Source organism: Haemaphysalis longicornis, unplaced genomic scaffold (genome assembly GCF_048455015.1).
Source record: "Haemaphysalis longicornis isolate Haplotype H1 unplaced genomic scaffold, Haemaphysalis longicornis Haplotype H1 scaffold_11, whole genome shotgun sequence".
Taxonomy (NCBI): Eukaryota; Metazoa; Arthropoda; class Arachnida; order Ixodida; family Ixodidae; genus Haemaphysalis; species Haemaphysalis longicornis.
Genome location: NW_027526214.1, coordinates 117,072,029 through 117,093,716, shown reverse-complemented (window position 1 = coordinate 117,093,716; position 21,688 = coordinate 117,072,029). Strand labels below are relative to the sequence as shown.

At 51.1% G+C, this 21,688-nt stretch overlaps 1 protein-coding gene across 1 annotated transcript in view; it reads right to left on the bottom strand.

The window, feature by feature from the left end:
- Nucleotides 1–2,081: 2,081 nt before the first annotated feature.
- The window catches only part of LOC144160769 (activity-regulated cytoskeleton-associated protein-like), a 66,534-nt gene continuing 46,927 nt past the window's right edge, over nucleotides 2,082–21,688 (bottom strand). Inside the window, exons 2-3 of the mRNA XM_077691943.1 lie at nucleotides 6,539–7,199; nucleotides 2,082–2,257 (exon numbers count right to left, since the gene is read on the bottom strand). Of these exons, the coding sequence (XP_077548069.1) occupies nucleotides 2,082–2,257; nucleotides 6,539–7,199 (837 nt within the window). The remainder of the gene's footprint in view (nucleotides 2,258–6,538; nucleotides 7,200–21,688) is intronic.

Below are 21,688 nucleotides of genomic sequence, written 5' to 3'. Positions count from 1 at the left end.
CAAGAGGTAAAAATGCAAGCACCTCGTAAGACCGGGGGCAATGGAAAACGAAGATAAAGGCAAACAAGCCCTGCTACGAAGTAGCCTTTATGGCTTTGTTAGAGAAGGATATAACTCGCCCTGTATGCTCAGGGACTACATTCGACAACTGAAGGCGCAGCTCGAAGAATTAGGTAAGAAAAATTATCATGATTCACTTGTAACGTCAAGGGCTGAACAGTTCCTGTGCGCTGAAACGCCTACAAAAGGAGCACTTAGTACAGAGAAACGGTACGCAGGGAAAAATGCGCCAGCAAAAATAGAGTACGATGGCGTAAGTGTAATAACCAGGCAAGCATCGAGCGCAGTTTCTCTGACTACTATGAGACGTTGTTCACGCGTCAGACTATCGATGCGGTCCAGTTCAAAAATGAGTTTGTGCCCCGCCTGGGTGAATACACATCAGCATGTCTAGAAAGGGATATTACAGTAGATGAAATAAGAAGAGCCATTGACGAGCTGAGCCCAGGGAAGACCCTGGTTCCGGATACACTGAGCTAAGCCTTGTAAAAAATTTATTATGACATAGGTCCTGTTTTGTGTGTTGTTTACGCCGAATCTTGCAAAACAGTAGAATTACCTGCGTGTTTCTCGTGTCACACACGGTCTTCATACCGAAATCAGAGGCCGACGATAAACTTAGGGAAATATCTGTGTATCTCCGATCAGCTCAACCAAGGTTGATTATAAAATCTTAAGGAAAGTATTAGCTCGAAACTTCTAGAGTGTAATAGGAGACACTGTGGGCCACAGCAAAATTTTATCGTAAGTAGCGCTTGAAGCCGGACACAGAAGAGAAGAGACACACGACGGCGCTAACTCGCAACTGACTCTATTAGGCGTAAACACAAATATATACTCAGAAAGAAAGAACACGTGCCCAGGTCAACCCCGAAGGTGCAGTCTGATAAACACAAAGGTCACAGGATTACGATTCGAAAAACACAAGGTTTACTGTACATATATAAACCCGCAAAGCACCTAAGTAAATGCATTGGACAAGAAGAAAAATTCCTTTTCATGAATTGCCGCCGACGCGTGGCTGACACACTTATCGTTCTTTCTTATAAAAAAAAGCTTCAATTTCCTCGCGTGTCAAACGGTGATTGTGTCGCGACAACACGCTGGTGTTTTCAAAAAATAGACAGCATTGAGCCTGGGCCTTATCTTTGTGGGTTGCGCAATGTCGAGTGACATTCGCATGAGGGTTGTTCTTGAGTTAGCGCGAGTTAGCGGCGTCGTGTGTGTCTTCTCTTCTGTCTCCCGTTTCAAGCGCTACTTACGATGAATCAAAACTAACTAGCCCAGTTGTCAATTTTACTGAACCGCAGCAAATTTGGCGAATAAAGGGACGGTCAATAGTAACAAACACCCCACACGGGGCACACTCAGCAATCTTGGTGACGGTATTGGCGACACCGCGGACCCCGAGCCCCCATACATAAGTAGTGATCAACCGTGACGATATGTTCCAAGGTGAAGGGTAGAAACCTCAAACGGTGGCCGTCGGAGCCCACGTCAAGCTCCGGCGGATGGGCTGCCTGGAGCTCCCTGCCCGGAGCACCTGGCAGGGAGCTCCGGCACCTCTTCAGCTATCAGGGTAAGGCTGACGAAGAAAGTTCCCCGTCCCCTCCTTCTATATCATGATATATAGCATATTCTAAACACCCCCCCCCCCCCCAAGAAAAAGCGATCGGTCCCTGAAAAGGGGCCACGCCGAAGTATCCTTTACTCCTTTGTCTTCGATCTTTATTCCAAAGCCCGATCATTTCTCGCGCTTTTTGGCCATGGAATTTGTGGTACCGGGGTCTTAGCGCCCAGCCGCGGCTCCCAAGAAAGACACCGAGTCCCCAGAAACCACACCTTTAGTCAGGTCGGAACCGAACCCGTCCTCAGACGTCCGATCTCCTCGAAGCCCAGGCACGCACTGCCTCAGTCCCTCGTCTCGCTCCAGCGCGCACACGCTGCGCGTGCCCCGAACTACCTCTTTCTCCTCCTTTTCTGCGCGCCGTTCCCACACTCTCCCCCCTCCAAAAACAAAGTCAAGACTCGTCGGGCATGTCGATGACGTGGTCGGCCGGGAGAGGGTCGCGGAGGAGGTCCGGGCGGTGGTGAAGCAGCAGGGCAAAGGCAGCAGCGACTGAGTCTTCAGTTCGGGGTCCTGCGGAGGCCGACGCTGCAGCAATGGCGGCAGTCATGCAGTCACGGTGCAGAGCACCTGCCAGGTGCGTGGGCACATGGATTTGCGGCACCCGGAAGTAATGGCAAAGGCGACGGAGCTCCTCTGCCGTATAGATGGATGGAGGTTCCTGGGGATGTCGATCCGAGAGTAAACGGCCCCGGAAAGGCTCTGGGACAATGGCCGCTGGATCCCCACGTTCAGGACGGGGCTGGAGTTCCCAGGGGAGGCGTGACACCCAGCCAACCGAGCGATCTGCCTCCACGACCGTCCAAGTGGCCACGGTGCGGAGTGTTGGAGGGCGGTGACGTGGCGCCCGGGGAAGCCAGGGATGGAAACGGGCCTGTGCGTGCGCAGAATGACCCCGTCCCCGAGAGGGCCCAGGAAGATTGAGTGGTGGCGGGGGCATCTACGAGAGCGTGCAGAAGAACATACACACAAAAAATATTGAAAGGGGACAAAAAAGAGGAAGCCAAGCTGGTACTACGGAACAGGTGAACCCCACAATAACCATAAAGGACTGATCAAGGGCTTACAGAAAAGACAGGTAAAGAATAAACAGAGGAGAAAAAAGAAAATGTGGATGGTAAAAGAAAAAAAAACTAATTCTGTTATTTCGCTAGCGCCCATACGCAACGCTAGGCGAAGGCGTCCTCTGAAAAGAGAAACATGATCAGTCCGCATGGTACCGTTTAAGGTCGGCTATATTAACCGGGCCTGCATGTTCACCTGTCCTGTTCTTGCGTAAAAGATACTTGATGGAAGACAGCTTCTCGCTTACGGTGAAAGGGCCCTCCCATTTAGGAGCTAGCGACGCGGAAAACTTGCGTGAAGCGTCGCTCAGCGGATGAGTGCGCCGGAGAACCATGTCGCCAACCGCAAGCTGAACATCTCGACGACCCCGGTTGTACTGCTCCGCCTGCTGGAGACGAGCAACATCAAGCTGCTCCCGGGCAGCCTGTATCGCATCACGCAGGCGCTGGCGGACGGCCACAGCATGAGGCGACAGACCAGAACCCGCGTCCGTTTCTGGAAGTGTCCTGTCGAGAGGAAATGGCATCTCCCGACCGTAATTCAGAGAAGCCGGCGTAAACCCGGTTGAACGATTCACCGTGGTGCGAGTGGCAAATGCAATCTCAGGCAGCTTAGCATCCCAATCCTTGTGTTGCTCCGTATGAGCAATTAGCATCGCCTTGAGGTTGCGATTCACACGCTCAGTTATATTTGCCTGAGGGTGATAGGTGGTCGTACGTTTGTGTTTCACGCCTACAGCTCGGCAGTTTTCCTCAAAGAATTTGCTCGTAAAATACGTGGCATTATCCGTTATGAGCTCTGCGGGGAACCCAAAGCGCGAAAACACTTCCATTACGCACCTCCATACATTCGGTGTATTGACGGTACGTAGCGGGAACAGCTCTACCCACTTCGTGAAATCGTCCGTCAACACAAACAAATAACAATTCCCACGCGGGCTGCCGGGGTAAGGGCCCATGATATCGCAAGCAAAGATTTGCCAAAGGCTCTTACTCTCAACAGACTGCATCAATCCGGGCGGGCAACCGACTCGGGGTTTCGCTGTCTGACACACGTGACAGCTCCTGGCGTACCGCAGCACATCCTGCCTCATTTCCGGCCACGTGACAGTCCGACATAACTTCTCATAAGTTTTTCTGCCAGAGCTGTGTCCAGCCAGAGCTGAATCATGAAAGTAACGGATGAAAGCCCTCCGAAGCTTACGCGGTACAACAGCGCGGAATGAGGAATTAGCTTCGTCATCGTCCTGCGGGATATACCGTAGTAGGAGACCGTCTTCCGCCAACACTTATGTATCAAACTCACCGCTGTTGCTGGTGGGAGCTGCGCCCTGTGCCCCGACGTGCTCAATGATCTTACGGCAGAGTCCGTCGGAACGTTGCGCCGCGAGAAGTTCTGCCCTGCTCACCAGCGTACCCCAGCGTGCGTCAGCATCCACTGCAGCCACCAGCGCCGGCGCTTCCGCATCCGAAGATCGCGGCAGGGGCGCGCGCGATAGCGCGTCAGCGACTTGGTTCTGCGAACCCTTCCTGTGCTGGATAGTAAAATCGTAGCGCTGAAGCGCAAGCACCCAGCGCGCAAGATGACCAGCAGGGTTCTGCAAACGCTGCAGCCACGTTAATGCCATGTGGTCTGTCTGAATGGTGAAAGAGGCACCGTCAAGATACATGTCAAATTTCCTTAGTGCAAACACGATTGCTAGACACTCACGTTCTGTGACCGTGTAATTGCGCTCAGCCGGAGTGAGCGTATGGCTAGCAAATGCGACCGGACGGAGAACGCCCTCAAACTCCTGCATCAGCACTGCGCCCAGTCCATAGTCGCTAGCATCGGTCTGCAACACAAATTGTTTGTTAAGGTCCGGTATCCTTAACGCCGCTGTTGCCGCGATTGGCGAGACAGTGCTTCAAAAGCTTGCTGTTCAGCCTCTTCCCATTGCCATTTCACGCCTTTCCGTAGTAGCTGGTTTACGGACGTGATAGCTCCGCACAATGAGGGATGAAGCTGCGGTAAAAGGCTATCATGCCCAAGAAGCGCTGCAAGCTCTGAACGTCACGTCGGCACGGATACTGTGTAATTGGTTTCAGTTTGGCATTGTTAGGACGAAGCTCTCCCTTGTCCACGACAAAGCCGAGCAACTCAACTTTGCTTGTCGCGAGTTGGACCTTTTTAGGATTGATGGTGAGACCGGCACGTTTCATGCGGTCAAGCACATCTCTGAGATGCACGAGATGCTCCTCAAAGGTGCGCGAAAAGACGACGACGTCATCCATATAGGCCATCGCGTACTTATAACGTACATCGTCAAGGACGATGTCCATTAATCTTTGAAACGAGCTCGGGGAGTTCTTCAGCCCAAACGGCATGCGCACAAACTCGAAAAGACCCCTGTAGCATGTGAAAGCTGTTTTAGGACTATCATCAGGGTGCATTTCAATTTGCAAAAAGCCGCGTGAGCAATCTAGAGTGGTAAACACGCGGGCACCACCAAGCGAGGAAATGATAGATTCTACGGCAGGAAAAGGATATGCGTCTCTTACAGTTACGTCGTTGAGACGACGGTAGTCCACGCAGAGACGCACACTGCCGTCTTTTTTTGGCGCCAACACGACTGGAGATGCATGGGCGCTCTGCGACGGCCGCACAATCCCCGTGTTCAGCATCTCGTCAAGGGCGACATCCAGTTTCGCCTTCTTCTGGATGCTGAGCGGCCGTGGATTGCAGCTCCAAGGAAGGGCGTCTCCCGTGTCAATGCGATGTTGAAGGACGGTTGTCCGCCCAGGCGCCTCCGTGAACATTTCGGCAAACAGCTCCAGCACATAGGCGAGCTGCTCCCTCTCATAGTCACTGCAAGGACGATCCTCAAGCAACTGCCTGATTCGCTCAGGCAACACCGATTTCGTTGCGACTGCGGCTGACCTTGGCACGGTACAGATATGTGTTGACGCCACAAAAGGTATCAGTTCTGCGTCATTGCCCAATCTGTAACCACCACCCGCCATGTCAAGCAGGAGGCCCTCGCGAATAATGAAATCCCTGCCCAAAATCATGGGCACCGCCAAACCCGCGCAGTACATAAAGCGCTGCCGACACCTTCTGCTTGCGCAAGAAATGCGCAAGCGCACAGCACCACGTGCTTGAACAACAGCACCATTGGCCACTTGCAAACGGGTGCTGCATTTGCGCAACATGACATCACGTGCTCGGCAAAGTTCAAACACTGTATCGCTAATTAGCGACAAACTGCCGCCAGTGTCAATCAAGGCGTCAATGTGCGCTCTAACCACGTAAACAGAAACATGCGGTGCTATGGGCTGTGCCGGCGCTTCAACACGACAAGCAGAGGGTAAAAGACACAAGTTTTCGCCGTTCGTCATATCCGGAGCCCATAGCGATGCTTTGGTGGCCATTAGCATCGCGGGCCGTACTCGTTTCCCTGATGGCTGTTGATATTTTGGCGACGAGCCATCACCTCAGGACAATCCCGACGGAAGTGTCCAGGCTATCCACATCGGTAACAGCCGCCAGCTTGATTTCCATTGGGCTTATAGCCCCGCGACCGTCCCGTCTCGACGACCGGACGAGAAGGACCTCTGGAGTTCAGAGGATTTCGTTGCCGACCACCAAGGGAGAGACTCGGGTCGGGGAGCGGTGAGCCTGCCAGTAAAGAGGGCCTGTTTTCCCAACGCAGGAACCCTGGCTCTAACCGCTGCGGGGAGTTCCCGCCGTCGCCAAGGGCAGAAGGACCTCGTGCGCGGGGGGAATTCAAGCCCGCCGCTGCCGTACGTGGCTGTGGACTTCGCTGTGGCGAAGTCTCATAGGTGTCTCTCCATGCGCAAGCTGGCTCAAGTGCCTCCCCTACTGGCGGAGGGGGTAAATAACTCAGCTCTGATATCAGAGCGTCCTCGATTGCTCGAGCTGATCGCGCCATCTCCTCCAAACTGGAGTAATCACGACCGTGCAGGAAAGGTCGGAAGCACGGATGGCAACGCCGCAAGACGTGCTTTACCGTTTCCGCGTCAGACGCACCCGGGATAGCTCGCTTGAAGAGCTCCTGGATAGCTCGAATGTATTCGAGCAAGCCCACGCGCGGGTGCTGCGTACGTGCCTCCAGCTCACGGCGGATGCGATAGTCGTAGTCGGGAGGCAATAACTCCTCGCGGAAGCGTGCCTCGAAGTCGGCCCAGGACGCGAACGGGGTCTGGAGGCGCCACCAACGACCAGCCGATGCCTCCAGGGCAACCGGCAGGACACGGGTCAACACGAACTCGTCCGAAGCACCCAACGCCATCTTGTAAACATTGAGACCGCTCAGGAAGTCCGCCACGGATTTGAAGTCGTCATAGCCCGTGAAACGTGGCACTGCGAGGCTCGGGTGGAATGCCGGCACGCGCTGCGGCGCCTCGAGGCTCGTGGGGGTCACATGCCCGGAACCAGCGGGCCCCACCTGCTAATTTTCCAAGCGATTAACAAGATTCTCGCAGAGGCGTCCGATCGGGCCCAGGGTAGCGACGACCGCCGAGGCATCCGATCCAAATCCGGCACCGTGAGGGTCGGCCGAGAGGCTCCGTCGAGCAGAAGGCGTGGCTGCACCCCGGCGAGGCCTACGCTCCATGATGGAATCTGGTGCACCACGAAACGAAAAAAAGGGCACACAGCGATTACCGCTGCCGCGCTATCACACGGGAAATGCCACTGCGCGAAAAGCGACACAAAAATCTCCAGAGAATTACCGGGGAATACCCCACACACCAGCGACGCGAACAGTGAACGCTGTAGAATAAAGAGGAAGAAGACCACAATGTCTTTCCCGAGAACCAACGGCCGGCCCCACGTCCACGGCGCCAAATTTGGTACCGGGGTCTTAGCGCCTGGCCGCGGCTCCCAAGAAAGACACCGAGTCCCCAGAAACCACACCTTTAGTCAGGTCGGAACCGAACCCGTCCTCAGACGTCCGATCTCCTCGAAGCCCAGGCACGCACTGCCTCAGTCCCTGGTCTCGCTCCAGCGCGCACATGCTGCGCGTGCCCCGAACTACCTCTTTCTCCTCCTTTTCTGCGCGCCGTTCCCACAAATTCCAGGATTAATCAAAACCCAACATTTTCCACTCTGTCTTTCTCATTTACAAGTTTATTGAAAGCCTTGTAGACAAATCGTGCAAGGCGAAAAGCCCACAACCGGAGAAGTTCTAACTGAAGTCCAAAACAAACAACAATCCTGTAACTTCTTGAAGCAAACGCGCAAGGTCAATGTTGACATCAAGATAACGCCCCATCGAAGCCTCAATTGCTGCCAGGGCATGATCTCTGATAGATATCTTATACAGGAGACTGAAGCAGATCTGCTCGATGGTCTTCGCAATCTGGGAGTAACGACAGTTCGGCCAACCACGATACGCCAAAACGACCAAATAATAGCTGCTAAACAAATAATCTTGACGTTCTGCCGCTAAACACTTCCTGAGTCGGTCAACGCAGGCTTCACAAGATGTCCGGTCCGACCTTGCGTGCAAAACCAACGCCGCTGCTTCAGGTGACAGCGGTTAGGGCACGGCACACCCTCGCGTAGTAGTAAACCAACGGGCGCAAAATTTGCAGCACACGATCACCTAACCAACAAATATGAATGCGAGAACTTCACCTGTGCGAACTTCCAGGGACCGCATGCTGCTTTATTCTAGGAACTGTGAAAAATTTAAACAAGAAAAACAGATCATTCCCTTGAAAGTACACAAGAACATCAGCTTCCCAGAGGCGCGATAGAGGTTCGCCTCTTTCCCCTCGGGGAGGTACGCCGACGCGGCTTGCCGGAGGACGCAGGCTCGTCTGGCCTCAGCGGGGACCGAGTACAGCGAGTCGGACCTGGTCAACCCCCCCCCCCCGCCCCCATCGGGTTGCCTCCGGTGGCCCAACCCGCCACCACACCACCTGCTCAGTCAGCAGTGGCTGCGGTGGCTTCAACGTCCGTTGGGGATGCTGGTGCATCCACTGGTTCCTCTCCACTGGCCCGAAACACACGTGAGGGTGCGGTGGAGATAGAGACAGAGGAAAGTGCAGTACTTCTCACCCCCGCAGCACCGCCTGTGTACCCCGGGGCGCTCCTGGCCCCCTCGGCGGTCACGGCTCAAACGAAGGGCACCAGCAAGGGTGCCTAGTCCGGGGGGTCCGGAAGGAGGTACCCCTTTCACATCTGATGAGATGGATGTGGGACCTTTCCTGTCTGCTTTGCAGAGGAAGGAGCGGGTCCCTCCATCTAAACCTCCAGAGAAGGTGAAAAAACTCCTCCCAAGGGTGCAAGTCCCGAGAGACCTTATGTAAATACTCACACTCCAGTAGCTGAAGCACATCACAATGCGAATAGAAAACATAGTTCAATGGAACTGCAGAGGCCTTCTGAATAATCTCGACGACGTGTATCAGATTCTGCATGCCAATCGGCCAAGTGTACTGTGTGTCTATGAAACACATCTGAATTCCAAGCACACAAATTTCTTGCTTAGTTACCTGGTATACAGAAAGAACACGGTTGGCTGCACGCACTCTTCAGGCGGTGTGCCCATAATCGCCCGCAAATCCTTGGCATGCCACCCTGTCACCTTGTACACCGTCACTGAGGCTGTAGCCACCCGCCCAATAATATTTAAGAGGTTGATAATGGTATGATCCAGTTACGTTCCTCCTGTTCTTGCAATTTCGAGCTCTGACTTTGACGTGGTCGACCAGCGGCCCGAACCATACATCCAAACAGGCGACTTTTACGCTCACAATTCTCTTTGGGGCTCTTCTCGGACGGATGTCCGAGGTCGCCTGATAGAGAAGTTTTTAACATCCTCTGGAGCATGCATTTTCAACTAGAAACAGCTTACATGCCATAACATAGGACAAAACACATGCTCCTATCTTTATTTCGCTATTGGCTCCGCAGTTCTCCTTCCTCTTTTTGAGTGGGGCGTGCGTACGGACCCATATTGTAGTGACCACTACCCCACCTCACTAACATATAGTATAGATAAAGGCTCATGCAGTACATCTTCCCAAAACAGGTTCAATGAAGCAAGAGCTAACTGGGACACATTTACCGAGACATCCAAAGTACACTACACATCCATAGGACACCTGCACATTGAAGAAGCTACCCAACTCTTCACGACGCACATCCTCGACTACGCCTAAAAGTCGATTCCCAACCGCTGCGGTGCCCCGCGCAAACAGAGGAGGCTGTGGTGGAATGAGGACTGTAGGCGGGCGCGAGAGCCCCAGAACAAGGCGTGGGGTACCCTTCGCCTTTACCCCACGTCGGGTAACCTCATTTTGTAAAACGGGGCAAAGCGTAAGAAACATGTGTGCGCCGTGAGGCAAAACGAGAGAGTTGGTACTCCTTCTTTACATCCGTAAACTCTTACACAGACACAAAGTCTGCACACGAATACGAAAACTAAAAAGACAACAGACACACAGCCTGCCCCTGGTTTGTACAACAGAGGACACACCGGAAGACCAGGCTAACGCACTTGTACAACACTTCAAACACGTGTCCAGTTCAGCAAACTGCACAAAAACTTTCATGAAACACAAAACATCTGCAGAAAAAAACCTTCACAAGACAACGACAAATCAGAAACTTCTTACAACTCTGAATTCACTCTCTATGAGTTGAGGGCTGCGCTGAGCACGAGCAAACCATCAGCTCCAGGAGCAGATGAGATTACATGCACCATGACGCAGCACCTACACCCAGACACGCTTCAAATACTCTTACACCTATACAATGAAATATGGCTTTCGGGGCACATTACTAGCTGTTGGAGGAAGGCCATAGAAGTGGCTTTCGTAAAGGAAGGGAATGACCTTTCCTCTCTCGCCAGTTATGGTCCCATTGCCCTGACAAGCTGCCTGTGTAAGCCCTTCGAGAAGATGATAAACAGGAGACTCATGTACTTCTTAGAGTACAACGGTCATCTCTAGAGCTGCCAAGCAGGCTTTAGGCCGGGCCGATCTACCAACGATTAACCCGTTGCGTTAGAGTCATATATTGAAGATGCTTTCCTCCACGAGCAGTACTGTATGGTAGTATTCTTTGATCTTGAAAAGGCGTACGATACTGCTTGGCGGTACGGCATCCTCAGCGATTTGAAGTCGTTTGGCATGTCGGGTAACGTGGTCAGCACGCTTGCCAGTTACCGGTCTGAAAGAACGCTTCGCGTGCGAGTTGGAACTGCACTCTCTAGGGTTCGTGTGCAGGAAAACGGTGTGCCGCAAGGTGGAGTTTTTAGTTGCACTTTATTTATTGTAAAAACGAATTCTCTTCAGAAGGCACTGCCACCATCAATTTCCTATTCAATGTATGTGGAAGACGTTCAACTCTCCTTCAAAATATGTAACTTGTCTATCAGCGAGCGGCAAGTCCACCTTTGTATGAACAAGCTAGCCGGCTGGGCAGATAGCAACGATTTTAAATTTATTCCAAGATAGTGCACTTGTGTTTTGTTTTCTAAGAGGCGTGGCATTCAGACAGATCGAGACATTCAACCCCACGGTGTCTCTATTCCTGTCAAAAAGGAACACAAGTTTTTTTGGTTTTATCTTTGACCAAAAGCTCACATTTATCCCACATATAAACAAATAAAACATAAATGCTTAAAAACGCTGACTATCCTCAAGGTTCTCGCCAATTTTTTAGGTGCAGACAAGCAACTTGTTTTACGTGTTTTAACAGCCGAATAGGTTCACGATTGAGCTCTGGTAGCGTTGTCTATTGATCAGCCAATAAATCATCCCTCAGAATGCTGGACCCAGAGATCCATCTGGGGCTCCGCCTGGTGTGTGACGCCTTCCAGACTACTTGATTTGAAGGCCTGTATGTGGAGTGCAACAAATGGAACCTACAACGTCAACGACAGATCTCCTTTATGCTTTTAAAATTTCATCCATGCCTCACTATCCTTTTAAATTAGTTTTATGATACGTCCATGACTCAACTTCTTGTAAATCGACCATCGTTCTCTGCGGCCTTCTCTTACAGTGTTAGATAGGAAGCGTCAGAGCTCTCCGTCTCTATTTAAAACACCATACAAACTTCTGTAAACGATTTTATAGCACCATTTTATCTCCGCCCTGTATCATGTGACACATCTATCACAAATGTAGATAAAAACCGAGCTCCCATATGTGAAATTCTGCAGCACTTCTTGTATATGCAGCAGTAGTATCAATGTTCTGAATTTTATACGGACGCCTCTAAAACTGCCGCCTCTCTCTCCTGGGCGGCATACAGGCCCGGCGTTACTGTCACTAGAACTAGTAATACTAGTGTCTTTACAGCAGCGGTTTATGGTGTACTTGTTGTAGTTAATAATATACTTCAAAGCCACATCCCACAATACATTATATATGCAGATTTCCTCAGTGTTGTGCGGGCATCGTCGTCAACAAAGTCTTCCAAAAACCATGTTGTCAATCTGATAGTCAAGGGTATTATGTCTGTGTATGTCCACAAATCTGAACTGGTCCTTTGCTGGTTCCCTGGCAACTGTGGTATAGCCGGGAACGAAGCAGTGGATCACATGGCTGCTGCTGCTACACTCGTGAATACAGTAGACATAACCGCATTACCCTACACCGACGTGAAACCGCACATCCGACAACAACTTCAGAAAACATGGCAAACGCACTGGAGTGAGCAGAGAAGTTACACGTAATAAACCACACTTGGGACCATACACCACCGACACACGCAATAGATACACTGATGTCGCCACGGCTACATTACGCATAGGGCACAGACATTGAACGAACTCGCACTTTCTCACTGGATCTCCAAGACCTCTGTGCAGCTGGTGTGGAGAGGCCCTATCCATGATCCAGATCCTCATACAATGTAAGGCACTCGATAATACACGACGCAAACACTTCCAACCACTAATCACACGACATCTTTTACCCCACCCGTCATGCTTATAGGATACGATGCCATGTTTTCTGTTCAGCGCACCTTTAAGTTCCTATGAGAAGTTCACTTCTTACAACTCATCTCATACCACACATAGTTTTACCTCTGCTTCTATGCACCAGCCACCTTATGTACCTGTTAAACAGTCTTGTTATTCACCCTGGCCCTTTACATCAGCCGTGTTCATAGTCTTTAACTGATTGTATTCGCGTGTTTGTGTTATAACTTTGTGTTTGGTGCTCTTTACCCATGTCGGCCTTCCGCCATTAAACTCAAACCATCATCAATAGTAACGAAACTTCCCACCCCCAAAAGTGTTCTTTAATGCTGCGACAGTATGCACAGTGTTGTGGCCATTTTTTTGATAGACCTGGCAAAAGCAGTTTACCGGGTATGCCATGAACGTTTTTTAGACATGCTAAAACATGTAAATGTACGTTCTATTGCTCGAGTGGGAGTGAGTAAGGCCTACAATGGGTGTTGCACACACCTTGTTCTAAACAAAACGACAAGCAGATTTATTCAGGACCATCGATCCGTGCGCCAGGGCAGCCCAAATGTGCCGTTACTTCTTTGTTTATATTGCCGCCAACCATGTATGGGTTTGCTTATTTATTGTTTGTTTTTACTCCAGGGGCACGCCCGGCTGTGTTCCAAGCGAAGCGTGTTTTCCATTTACTTTTATGCCGCACGGGCAATCACATTCAGATAAGCAGATTGTTTCGCCCTAACGTCACTAGCCCAGACAATCTTCTGCGATGTACTATGTTCTAGAGTGAGCCGACGGTTCCAGAAACACTTGTGCCAAAATATAAAAGCCTGCAGAACAGACGCCGTGGCATTTGATCGCCGACGCTCGCTTTCGTACTTCACTTTGCTGACTGCTGCTTCGCCACCCACGTAATATTTGAGTTGTTAGGGGAGCACAAGTGCGCTCCAATAAACTTGTTTTTCTTGAATACAACTGCGTCGTCTTTCGTGACATCTGGTAGAGGTGCTGAGTAGGGCAACGGCGAACGGTTGAAACGGGCTGTGCCACGGCTGGTTTCAGATAGGTAGTCGCCGATCTCACGTGGTCATTGGCCAGGGAGAGGCCGACGAGCGTCGACGAAGAATCGACGAAGAAACCACGCAGTCCGAGTCCCTTGTATGGGCAACGACGATAGATGTGATCGGCCTCTCCGCAGTGATAGCACAGCGAACGATTATCCGGGGTTCGCGAAACGTCAGTCTTCCTCGGCGTCTGGTTTTGGGCTGTGGACGGCGGTACGGTAGACGGCGGTGACAGTGGGAACGGCAGCGAGAGTGGACGGCGGTACAGCGGAGCTTCTTGTAGAGGGGTTGGAGCAGGGCGGGGCGACGATTTGCCGCGAAGTAGGTCATCGCCTGTGGCTCGCGGGTGCCTCGGTTGGCATAGAAGTGCCGAAAGCGTCTTGAACCTCTTCGCGGATGACGTCAGTCAGGAAAGCCACCTGAGGTAGCGGCATCATTGGAAAAAGCTTCCGAAGCTCCTCCCTGACCACTGCTCGGATGGTCTCGCGCAGTGTGTCGGAGCTTGTAGCCCCGGCAACGATCGTCTTGGAAACCAGTGCGTTGACCGGGTGATCGTAGTGCCTCGTTCAAACTTCCTGCGTCTTCTCCTTCGCGGCCGCCTCAGACGCGAATTTGGCCACCCTCTTGCGAGGGTGGTGGACAAGGCAAGCAAAAAGCTCCTGCTTTACCCCTCGCATGAGAAACCTTAGTTTGCTTTCTTCTGTCATCTCCGGATCCGCACGTCGACACAACCTACTCATCTACTCAGCACATATCACTACCCCTTCGTTGCGGTGTTGCGTGCGCGTTTCTAGCAAAAGTGCGGCTCGTTCCTTGTGCGCGATGGTTCCGAACGTTTTAGGGAACTCGCTCTTGAAGAGAGTGCAGTAAGTCAAAGAGCTTTCATGGTTCTCGAACCATGTTCGAGCTGCATCCTCCGAATGGAAAAGACATCCAAAACGTTTCTTCCCCATCCCACCTGTTAAAGATCCGAACACACTCCACTTTCTCCAACCAGACCTTAGGAGCTTCTGTGGGTGATCCCTGAAATAATGGTGGTTCCTTCAGTTGCTGCAGAACTACAGCATGACTCGATGCGTTGGTCATGGTATATGCGTTGTTCATGGAAACGGTCGTGACATCATCCGCCTTCAATTTATTTGGCAGTAGTCCAAACTCTGACTCGAGGCCATACGTACGTATGGGTTAACATTGAAGCCTCAAAAGTGCCGCTTCGCGAATGAGGAACTCAAGTTTTTTGGCCATGTCGTCAACGCCGCGGGAGTCCGGGCTGATCCGGCGAAAATGTCCGCCATAGCGAACTTCTCAAGACTGAACGTTAAGAAAGGCGCGCGGAGATTTCTCGGACTATGCGCATACTACAGGATCTTCGTCGCAAACTTCGCCTGCATTGCAGAGCCACTCACCCGCCTGACGAAATATAGCACCCCTTTCTGCAGGGAAAATGCCCAACAAACAGCCTTGTGCCAGCTGCAACAATGCCTGCAATGCCCGCCTGTGCTCGCGCATTTCGACGAAAACGCCGAAACAGAAATGCACATGGACGCCAGTTATATACGCTTGGGTGCCGTCCTCATACAAAAGCAATGCGGGTGCGAAGAAGTAATCGCCTATACTTGTCGTGGTCTGTCCAAGGAAGAAAGAAACTACCCAGCCTCTGAGAAAGGGTGCCTCGCGATTATATGGGCCAATTCAAAATTTCGCCCATACGTGTATAGGAGACCATTCATGGTTGTGAGAGACCACCATGCGCTGTTTTTGCTCGCCAATATGAAGGACCCCTCTGGCCGTCTTTGTCGGTGGGGATTGCGCCTGCAAGGATTCCACGTTACAGTAGTCTATACATCCGGGAGGAAACACTCCGACGCCGACTGCCTGTCTTGCACCCCCGTCGACCCACCACCACAAGACTGCGATGAAGACAGCGCAATCTTCCGAGTTGTTACTGAGAGCGACCTGGCAGCGCAGCAGCATGCTGACTCCGATCTACGCGTCATGTTCGACTACCTCCAAGGATGAAACGTCGCCATGCCAAGGTCCTTCAGACGCAACTTACCTGCATTAAGCCTGAAAAACTCTGTCCTCGTGAAGACGAATTTCAGCCCCGGAACGAGAGGGAATTATCTTCTTGTAATCCCGGCAAATCATGAAATTTCGGAAGCCTGCCACGACGACCCGTCTTCCTGACATCTCGGCGCAGCTCGCACAATTGGGAAAATCAAGATGAAGTACTACTCGCCCCGCCTTGCATGCGACGTCACCCACTACTTCCGGAGCTGCCGTGACTGCCAGTAAGAAAAAACCCCACCGACGAGACCCGGCGGACTTATGTCGCCGATCGCCGTCCCGACTAGGCCATTCCAACAGATTGGAGTGGACCTTCTGGGCCTGTTCCCTACATTCCGGTACGAAAACAAGTGGATTGTTGTAGCGACAGACTACATGATGCGCTACGCAGAGACCGCCGCTCTTCCGAGGGGGACTGCACAAGAAGTCGCAAAGTTCTTTATAAGCCAAGTGGTGCTGCGACATGGAGCCCCGGAAGTCGTAATCAGGGACCGCGGTACGGCCTTTACTGGAAAGCTGATGCAAGGGATATTACGCAAAGGCAACACGGATCACCGAATAACGACGGCGTACCACCGCCAAACGAACAGACTAACAGAACGCCTGAAGAAGACAATCGCGGTTATGCTGTCAATGTACGTCGACGTTGAAATTGACTTGGGACGAAGTGCTCCCGTATGTCACTTAGCGTAAAACACGGGTATCCAGGAAACTACGCAGATGACCCCGTTCGAGCTTGTCTACGGAAGACGGCCGACTACGATGCTCGACGCCATGCTTCCCCACGTAGAATACAAACGACCTCAACGCCGACGTCCAAGGATACCTTCAGTGTGCGGAGGAAGCGCGCCAGCTGGCTAGAGTTCGTACAACGGACAGTAGCTGCGGTGGATGCCGGGCGCTACAACCTCCGACGCCGAGACGCCGAGTACGACCCTGGGGATCGTGTGCTGTGCGGGTTTTGACTCCCATTCGTCGACGCGGACTAAGTGAAAAGTTTCTGTGACGGTATTTCGGACCCTACCAGATTCTATCACTTGTCCGGCAACTTACCGACGAGGTGATCCCCGATGGTGATTCGGGAACATCACTACGGCGCACGCGGCCAGAAGTCGTTCGCCTGGTTCCCTTGAAACCTCGTATGCAAGATGACGGACCTTTTTGTTGATCGATCGGACGGTCCATTATTTTAGCATCGGGTTTATGCACTCTTAGAAGGGGGGGGGGGGGTAATGCTGCCACCCATGTATGAGTTTGTTTATTTATTGTTTGTTTTTACTGTCAGACCACGCCCGGCTGTGTTCCAAGCGAAGCGCGTCTTCCATTATTTACTTTCATAAGAAAACTTTTTCGCCGTATTGTCACTTGTCCAGAATAATCTGGACAGTGACAATAATAGACTGGACAGTGTCAGTGTTCCAGAAACACTTGTGCCAAAAGATAAAAGCCCGCAGAGCAGACGCCGTGGCTTTCGATCTACTTTGCTCGCTTGCGTACGTTACTATGCTGACTTCTGCTTCGCTGCCCGTGTATTAACTGAGAGGTTAGGGGAGCAGAAGTTCGCTCCAATAAACTTGTTTTTCTTGAGGACCACTACGTCGTCTTTCCTCACAATATATGGAATCGTTTCGTTTAAGCATCACAAGAAGCGAGCGGATCAGCGGGTTTCGATTGGAGTCAACCAAAGTGCGTGTCGTGGCTTAAGCTGACGACATTGTCCGTTTTTTGTTTACAGAAGCAGTATTACCATTGCTGTTAATGCTCTGCGATGGTTTTTGTAAATAGTGTGCCAGTGGCGTAAACTGGCAAAAGCGTTTAGAATTTTGGCAAAGCGGCTGGGAATGTGCGCCTAGTGGCTTTGAATGTATCAGGGGGCAGACGACGCCAGCTAACTTCTAACGAGTGCGCCTAGAAAACTATAAAGACAGTGACCCGTACTGGCGCAGACAGACTGGTGAACTGCGGGAAAAAGCCGAGATGTGGAAAGACAGCGGACTTTTCATGTTTGCTAGAGCGTAGGTATACACAATTTTGTGCTAAGAAAACTATGGCACGTACTTCCGGTACAGCACTGTTCGCGTTCTCATGTTCGCGTTCACCCTGCACCTGGTATTTGCAGTGTTGATATGAGAATCGACATGGGAAAGAATAAGACGCACAAATATCTTTAGGTGCATGCGTAAGGGAAGCTTTCTTTTTCCATTTGTTTTTGCGGCAAGTCGCCAACCGTTTTTTTGTTCGTTCGGGATGTTAACGATCCTTTCCTGCGCAGTGTATGTGTGACCGAAGTTATCAAGGACGGTACATGAATTTGTTATTACATCTGCACACGTTCTGTCGGTGTAATAAAGGGCTATGTTTAGATTATGATATTGCTGCAGTGTTAGGTACAGAACGATCACTAGGTTGTCTCTTACGTTAGTTGGCAGTCAATCGCCTGTGTAGGGTATGTCCCAGTGGAACCGGATCGAGGGGGTATGTTGGCCTGTAGAAGAGGAGGGCGAAGAAGAGAGTTTTCTCCGCTCACTGCTCTACGGCCTCCATTGTACCACGTCTTGCCTGTGGTTCAGCATGGCTTGCAAAGAAAGCCTTCATCCATTTGTTACGTCCGTAACATCTGGTAGCGGTGCGGGGTAATTCGCCGTCCTGGACGAGGCGAACCACCCTATTTTCTGCGTAGCAGGCGTGTTGCCAGTCTACCTCCGAAAGAAGCGGCAATGCCAACGGGGCGACGGATGCAACCTCTTCTGGAAGGGTCGATGTCTGGCCTCATCAGGGAGAACCACAGATGTTTAAGGAAACTATCGAGGAAGACGCAAAGGACTGGCTCAAGCACTACCAGCGAGTCAGCATGTACAACAGTTGGGACGCTCGCGAACAGCTCGCGGACGTGGTCTTCTCCTTGGATTTTACCGCATTAGTGTAGTTTGACAATCATGAGCACAGATTGGATACGTGGGACAGTTTCGTCAATAAATTTCTGGCGAGCTTTGGCGACACGGCTGCCCGAAAGAAGAAGGCAGAGTAGCAGCAGAGCTCAAGTCCCGGGCGAAACTTGCACCACATACATTGAAGAAGCCCTCAAACTGTGCAGCCTCGTTAACCGTTCGATGGCAGACGAGGACAAAGTGGGCCGCCTGTTTAAAGGTATTGCTGAGGACATTTATAACTACCTCATAACTAAGGGAGTAGTAGTAGTATGTGGGTGTTTATGGCGCAAGGGCAGCCAAGGCCAAAGAGCGCCAAGATAATATTTAGTGGTCCTTCGCTGTCATTTTAGTGTCTAAAATGTGTATGTTATGAGTATAATCCTAATACTAAAAGAGCTTAATATATGGGTGTAAGGGGCCCTGACATTAAAAATATGAAGATGGTCATAATGGTGGATGAAGGTGACCATGATGGGTGCATAACCCTCGGTAGCTCTCTTAATGCTGAGAGATCCGAAAGTTAGATGTGGTACGAGGTGAGATTTAAAAAATCGGCTTCGGCGAGATATGATAATACACGTTTGTTCGTGACCACTGGTTCGTCTCCTAAAAATTAGAGGGATGAAGTGAAATTCTGTACTTGTATAAATCAGGGAAGTGTCGCTGTCTCACATCGTTTAAGGATTTGCATTCAATAATTATATGTTTAATATATATACATTCGATTAATATATATACATTCGATTAATAATAAAGCCGCTCGGCACATCTGTTGCAGACTGGGGGTAATGAACCAGTTAGGAGATACGAATGTGTGCCATGTGTATGGCCTATTCGAAGCCTGCACATAGATGTTTTATTGAACCTATTTTGTTTGTCTTTCATGTATTTGCCTATCTGGGGTTTTATTGTGTGTAGTTTATTGTGTGTTTGTTCATCCCAGTGGTGTTGCCAGCGTTCGCGGAGACGTCTTCGTATTACTGGTTTCATGTCCTCGTATGGTACCTCTGAGATTTGGACATCACTGCGCAAAGCGGCCAGCGCAGCATTTTTGTCAGCGATCTCATTTCCTCGAATACCACAATGCCCTGGAACCCAGCATACTATTATCTTCAGCCCTAGAGCATGTGCTGTCACAATTACCTGACTGACTCTGTTCATGATCACATTGCGACTATGCTTTCGTGAGTGTAGTGACCTGACGACGCTTAGAAAATCTGTAAAAATAATTGATTGGTGTGTTTTAAGTGCGAATGCACTTCTTAAGCGAGCCTGAATCGTCCGCCGCCGTAGTCCGCATAGCAACAGCTGCGGGTGCGCGCGCTCCTCGTCTTCCTTAGCAACGGGGGTAGATGGGCGCGCGCTGCCTGGCCGCTGACATGGCACATACCCACGTGGGGGATTGGCCAGGAATAAGTGCGAATGCACTTATTAAGCGAGCCTGAATCGTCCGCAGCCGTAGTCCGCATAGCAACAGCTGCGGGTGCGCACGCTCCTCGTCTTCCTTAGCAACGGGGGGAGATGGGCGCGCGCTGCCTGGCCGCTGACATGGCACATACCCACGTGGGGGATTGACCAGGAATCGGGCGTGAGAAGGGCTAATGCACCCGCTTAAAGGAGTACTGACACGAAATTTCAAAGCTAAAATCCGCTCTAGCAATCAAGTACAACGACAACACAAATAGGTGTCTGTGAATAAATGCATCTTTCTTTCTTTGTAGTTGTGTGTGTGTGTGTGTGATCTCTCTTTCGCGAACATTACCGAACCGCGCAAATTCAACTCGTGCATTCGCATTTTCACATTCTTCCCCTCCGGGAAATGCGGGTAATTTTCTTAAGCGAGCCTGAAGCGTCCGCCGCCGTCCGCATTCCGCCGCCGTCCGCCTAGCAACAGCAGCGGGTGCGCGCGCTCCTCGTCTTCCTTGGCAACGGGGGGAGATGGGCGCGCGCTGCCTGGCCGCTGACATGGCACATACCCACGTGGGGGATTGGCCAGGAATCTCCTCGTCTTCCTTGGCAACGGGGGGAGATGGACGCGCGGTGCCTGGCCGCTGACATGGCACATACCCACGTGGGGGATTGGCCAGGAATCGGGCGTGAGAAGGGCTAATGCACTCGCTTAAAGGAGTACTGACACGAAATTTCAAAGCTGAGATCCGCTCTAGCAATCAAGTACAACGACAACACAAATAGGTGTCTGTGCATGGCACATACCCACGTGGGGGATTGGCCAGGAATCGGGCGTGAGAAGGGCTAATGCACCCGCTTAAAGGAGTACTGACACGACATTTCAAAGCTGAGATCCGCTCTAGCAATCAAGTACAACGACAGCACAAATAGGTGTCTGTGAATAAATGCATCTTTCTTTCTTTGTAGTTGTGTGTGTGTGTGTGATCTCTCTTTCGCGAACATTACCAACCCGCGCAAATTCAACCCGTGCATTCGCACTTACACACTCTCCCCCTCGGGGAAGTGCGAGGGAATTTTTTTGTTCGTATAATGTGCTGTAGTGTTAGAAGAATTCCACATGCTTCTGCCGTGAAAATTCCAGAATTTACATTCATCCTTTTTCCCTTGCAAAAGTTAGGGCCATGTGCAGCACACGAAACAGCAGTAGCACTTGTCGAGCCATCTGTATAGAAAGCATTGTACTGCTGGTACTTGTGTTGTATGTGTAGATAATGTTGTACAATGAGCCCTCTTGGTGCATTCTTCTTAACGATTTGTCTAAATGAAAAGTCGCAGGCAAATGATGACACATCCCAGGGTGCAGTAAGGTCTGTTACACTGGTTTCATAGAGTTCATTGAAGGATATCCCTTGTTCTTCAGCTTGTCTTCTCACTCGCAAAGCGAAAGGCAGAGAAAGTGAAGGACAGTTTGAAAACAGGCTCGTTGTGGATGTGTCTGATAATAGTGTTACACGGATTCCTTATACTT